The sequence below is a fragment of the Berghia stephanieae genome, chromosome 7 (genome assembly GCF_034508935.2).
Source record: "Berghia stephanieae isolate SIO BIC M18660-M18661 chromosome 7, UCSD_Bste_1.3, whole genome shotgun sequence".
Taxonomy (NCBI): Eukaryota; Metazoa; Mollusca; class Gastropoda; order Nudibranchia; family Aeolidiidae; genus Berghia; species Berghia stephanieae.
In genome coordinates, this window is record NC_088366.1 from 36,679,927 (window position 1) to 36,686,205 (window position 6,279).

The 6,279-nt window shown below is 33.4% G+C and overlaps 1 protein-coding gene across 1 annotated transcript in view; it reads left to right on the plus strand.

The window, feature by feature from the left end:
- The first annotated feature begins 2,244 nt into the window (after positions 1-2,244).
- The window catches only part of LOC144976540 (uncharacterized), a 31,198-nt gene continuing 27,163 nt past the window's right edge, over positions 2,245-6,279 (plus strand). Inside the window, exon 1 of the mRNA XM_078920835.1 lies at positions 2,245-2,442. Within this exon, the coding sequence (XP_078776961.1) occupies positions 2,379-2,442 (64 nt within the window). The 5' untranslated portion in view covers positions 2,245-2,378. The remainder of the gene's footprint in view (positions 2,443-6,279) is intronic.

Here is a 6,279-nt window from a genome sequence, read left to right on the forward strand (position 1 = left end):
TCTACATCTGATCCCTATCTGTTTCCAGTTCCCCTATGTCTTACTTTCTCTTGGGTGCTTTAATTGTAATTCTAGAACTTTTTACTATCCCATTTTCTTCCTTTTTACTGGCGCTGATATAACCTAAATGTGTTGCAAGCGCCGTAAAACCCTTAAAAACAAACAAACATCGGATTTATAATCACAATATCACCATACCTATTTCTGACATGGTAACGTTTTTGTAACCAACAATGCAAAGCTACATACTATTAATAAAACAATATGACAAGGTGGGCTTTTTGTTTGGGTAAAGGGGTCACTTAATGAGTCTTCTATCCCCCTATGCTGTTTTCCAACATGTTTTCTGTCTTTGTCTTGGAATGAGCTTACTTAAGTTTTGTCTTAGTCCTGGCCAGTCTTTGGCTGGGAGGAAGCAAAACATCACATGATAATCTCATCACCAAAACATCACAGGAGGTATGAAACAACACACAATTATAAATATTTATAGTAACAACAAGAACGATTTCACTCCCCTTTGATTGCCCAAAGTAAAAGGCATGAAACAGATTTGTAGGAGTCAATAGTAATTCAAATATTTTATTTATATATAGTTATTTTTATATATGTTTTGGGAGATGATATTTTTTTTTATTGAAAATCATCTCTCTGGTATGTGCCGTTACATTTTTTTGGAATATACAATATAATATATATTCATAATTATTACAATATATATATATATAATATTTATGGTTTGTTTGTGTTCTCTTAGGGGTATCCTGTCCCCTATGCTATTCTGATGAGACTTTTTGGTGTTTCTCGAAATAGGTAGGTACCCGATAGCGTGCCTCTTGGAATCTAGGTGCATATATGATCCCTATTTGAATCATTCCCTTAATCGCCTTTTCTCGGTGTTTCAAATGTAAATGTAAATAATTTTTTTTTGGGGGGGGGGGGGGGGGGGGCAAGAAGGGACATGTAAAGGCTTTTATAGGACATATGGGGGAGGAGATGGTGACTGACAGATGAAATGAGAAGAATGTAAGTAGCTCTAGAAAATACTAGACAAATATAACTACACTGTATGAGTAACGCAATTCGAAACACATGAAACATAACTTTACTAAAGTGACCAATTGGGGAGCAGGCACTGGTGTCAGATAAAAATCTGAAAATATATGAAATGAAACCGTGCCAGAAAGAAACATACAAGAAGAAAAAAATAGTAATTTAAAAAATGAGTCAGGCCCGACCGGGGCATTCACCGCGTGGAATTCGTTTCTATAAGGAAGGCAATTTTTTCACTGTAACAAGTGACAGGTGTCAACAAGGATCTAGAAAATTCTCAGAAAGATAATTTAATTTGTTTTCCTTGACTTATCACTTTGTCAAACAGGAATGACCTCACGTCTCTTGTCATAACAACTTAAAATAATGTGTGTGTGTGTGTGTATGTATGTATATATATATATATATATTATATATATATATATATATATATATATATATATATATATATATATATATATATATAATTTATGAGTGTTGTGTGGTACTTGTAGTACGAAAGTGCTCGATAATGGTGGTTAGAGCAATATAATGTAAATTTTCACTCACATTTTGCCGAGACGACTCGTTTCTGTGTTTTTCCTTTAATTCACACTCGATCTATCACCAAGTGTGAATTAAAGGAAAAACCAGAAACGATTCGTCTCGGCAAAAAATGGTATGAAAATTACATATATATATATATATAATATATATATATATATATATATATATATATATATATATATAATATATTATATATAATATATATATATATATATATATATGTGTGTGTGTGTGTGTGTGTGTGTGTGTGTGTGTGTGTGAACTCTTTCCTTTCATTAAGACTTTGAGACAGCTCAAAGGGGCAAATTTCGATAATGAATGCAAGTCGCAGGCGGATGTGACTCAGTGGTGTCGAAATTTGCCACATGAATTCCTCTTGGCGCGATGCAATAACTGATGCGCAATTTGGCTTCTTTGGTGGATAGGAACGGTGACTGTTGAAATTTAAAACAGAAAGAACATAAACTAAGCTTTGTTTTGATACTTTTGTCAATTTCATATATATTGTCAATTTCATATCTATTATAGTTTTGAAAATACAAGAGCGGCGTCAAGACTTTTCAGTCTTGTAGATTATAAAAATGTAACCGTGGGAAAGATGCAAACTGGCTGAGGACAAATCGTGACAATCCTTGCCGTGTGGGGCACAACAAATGAAATGAAGCAAAAGGATGTCCGGAGAAAGGTAAATCAACAAGATAAGAGGTTGCAGAATCCTCTACAAAGACGACAGCGGAGAGGGATTGAAACATATTTGCGCTCTGCCTACACCAACTAAGATGGCGACTGGATGGGTAACTGTGGTTGCTGCACTTCTTTTTATTAGCTCAGCCATTGGCTACAGTGAGTGACTTTTATTATCGATATTAATTTAAACTTTTAACCGTTAACGATGGATCTAAATTTCTATATGATCATAATGTCTCCGATTATTTATCTAGATGTACCGAGACGCAAACACATTTTTACTTTATACAAAACCAATGTACATACTGTTTTAGAATATGGTTATAGTATTTGGAGCCCACTTTTTAAACGTCAATCCATTACTTTAGAAAAGGTTCAGAGAAGAGCCACCAGATTACTAACAGAATTACCTTTTCTTATGCTGACAGGTTAAGGGCATTTCAACACCCGTCTCTTAAGTATAGATAGATTGAAGATGCCATCCACGTTTATGAGTATTTCTCACTAAACTGTATCAACCAGACTATAAACTACCAAGATTACACATAGTTTTGTGTGTTGGTCCGTTATATTTCCGGATGGCAATGCTGTGAGTTTATGAGCCAATCGCACAGCATCTAAAGGCGCTATCGAGAAGATCTTATACATAGGTACAATATTTTTCATAATGAGTATAATGTCCCTGCAGGAGACTTTTTTAGATTTTCTCATGTTAAATTCACTATTGGAGATAAATGCAAAATATACCTGGAGGGTTGTTCTTCAATATTAGAAAAAATTCATTTATTTTTAGAACTGTCAACTTCTGGAACAAACTTAAAATTTGACACAATAAACCTCAAAAACAGTCAATTCTGTTAAAAATGGCGTTGACAAAGAACTGTCCCATTTGATGTTTGATTATGATGAATGACATGTAAATACTGATTTTTGTAACATTTGATATCGTTCGGGTCGATGTTTTTATGCGGTAAATGTTTTTTTTTTTTAATGTTTTTTTTTCTATTATGATTTTTTGTTTGTTTTGTTTTGCTAGCATCAATATACCAATTGACGTTTGATTATGATGAAAAACGTGCATATTTTATATTGTCAATTTTTATATAATTATCATTTGATTGTGTTTGCATTTGTTTGCGTCATTGCTAAAATTTAATACTGCAGTTATATGATGTTTAATGTACCTGGCACTTTTTTTTAAAAGATCGGTTTGCGTGACTCTTGCAAATCAAATTAAAATTAGATTAAAATGTTTATGGCTAAAAAATTAGGAATTGATTTGCTATGTTGACATGGTAACGGGTCATGGGCATTTAAAGGGCTTAGCCTATTTTGGCCCTATAAGCTTTATATCATATTATTATAATATTACCAGTAAGTTATTATTAAGCGCGACCTGTATGTCAGTAGATTCTGCTGTTTTGTTTTGTATATGTTTTGTTTTCTGGGGGTTTTTTTCTTTTTTTTTCTCTCGTTTGTTTGTTGTTTTTCTTTGTTTGTTCTTTTTTTTTCGGAAGGGTGTTTTTCTTCCTTTTGAAAAAATAATTGATTGTTTTTCCCATTATTATTATTATTATTATTATTATTATTATTATTATATTATTATTATTATTATTATTATTATTATTATTATTATTATTATTATTATTATAGTAATAGTAGTAGTAGTAGTAGTAGTAGTAGTAGTAGTAGTAGTAGTAGTAGTAGTAGTACTAGTAGTAGTAGTAGTAGTAGTAGTAGTAGTAGTAGTAGTAGTAGTAGTAGTAGTAGTAGTAGTAGTCGTAGCAGCTGTAATAGTATTAGTAGTAGTATTAGTAGTAGTAGTAGTAGTAGTAGTAGTAGTAGTAGTAGTAGTAGTAGTAGTAGTAGTAGTAGTAGTAGTAGTAGTAGTAGCATTAATAATAATAATACTAATAATAATAACAATAATAATAATAATAATAATAATAATAATACACATTTATATAGAGCTCATTCTCGTGTAAAACACAAGCTCTGGGCACTTTACAATATAAATATAAATTTTAAGTGAAAAAAAATAAATTCATAGCCAAATCAAGGATTCATAGAGTCAATAAAAACAAATGCAGTAAAAATGTGTCTTGAGATTCTTTTTAAAGGTAGGTAAAGACTTGCACTCCCTCAGACCACGTGGTAGTTCATTCCAAATCTTGGGGCCGAAACAAGCAAACGATCTATCACCAAATTTTGTTCTTGATCTTTTTTCCGAAATTTTCGTTTGGTCATTACATGATCTTAAAGTGTAATTTTCAAATTTACACATGACCACGTGATCTGTGAGATATGCCGGTGCTATACCAGTCAAACACTTATAAACAAGACACGCTGCTTTGTAATATGTGCGCTTTTCAATGGGCAACCAGTGGAGAGAGGCCAACAAAGGGGTTGCATGATCAACTTTTTTTTTTTTGCCAAAAACTAATCTTGCTGCACTGTTTTGCAGTAGTTGTAATTGTTTAATAGAAGCCTGAGGCAAGTTGACAAGCAGGGAGTTACAATAATCTAGTTTCGAAAAAATGAGGGAAACACACAATGTTTTACATGTTCCCATTGCAATATACTGACGGATCGAACTGATTTTCTTCAATTGAAAGTATAAAGATTTACAGAGAGCAGAAATGTGAGCTGACATTCTCATTTCTGAATCAAAATAGACACCCACATTTTTCACAGTCTTTGAAACTTTGATCTTTTCACCCCCAATCAACACCTCAAGACCATCATTCACCTTCAACTGCCCTCTATTTCCCACAATCATCACTTCTGTTTTAGACTCATTCATTTTCAACTTGTTTGCATCCATCCACTCTTTCACATCCGTCACACATTCTTCCACACGTTTCACAATATTTTCGAGATTTTTAGTTTTATCAGTAGCATAAAGTTGCGTATCATCTGCATAGAGATGATAGCGCAGCCCATGACCAGTGATGACATCAGATAATGGAGAAGTATACAAAACAAAAAGAATTGGACCCAAAACAGAGCCTTGAGGAACACCAAAAGACAATGTATGTTGACGAGAAAGTTTATCTAAAATCATAACCTGTTGCTTTCTGCCATCTAAATAAGATTCAAACCACTGCAAGACAGTCACAGACAAGCCAAAGTTATATTAAGTCGTTTAATGAGAATACCGTGATCAATAGTATCAAACGCCGCCGAAAGGTCTAACAATGTCAGAAGAGAAACAGAACCTTTATCTGAAACATCAAGCAAATCACTCGCAACACAACACAGAGCAGTTTCTGTGCTGTGGTAAGAACGATAAGCTGACTGAAATTTTTCCCATGGATTGTTTTCATGGAGATGTTGTGAAAGACGTCTGAGTACAACTTTTTCAAGGATTTTAGAAAGAAATGGCAGATTTGAGACGTGACGGTAGTTACTAAGGTCATTTACATCGAGATTTTGCTTTTTTATGAGAGGCTTTACAATTGCATGGTTATAGATATCTTGGACTTGTCCTGAGATAAGTGACTGGTTTATAATATAAGTTATGCAAGGTATCAATTCAGGAAGACATAATTTCAAAATATTAGTTGGTAAAGGATCTAAATCACATGACTTCGAGGAAGATGAACAAATTATTTTAGAAATCTCTTCTTCGGTTGTTTCTTTAAAACAAGAGAATCCCTGTGAACCCGAAAAAGGGTGGAAATTTATATCTTCATTTTGCACGAGGTCCAAATTGTTCCGAATTTTCGATATTTTTCCCGAAAAGAAATCTGAAAATGCATCCGGCTGCTTTTCTACCGGGATATTAGTGGGTAGACACATGCCCTTTTCTTCCCCTAAAGGTTCCTTTGAAACAGATAAAAATTCCTTAGTGTCCCTCACTGATGATAGTTTCGTGTTATAATAGTTTCTTTTTGCTCTTTTGCAGGTCCGTTTATACTTATGCTTTTTTGCTATATATATCAGCCGGTCAATCTCAAGGCCCGATTTTCTCCACGATGCCTCTGCATTCCT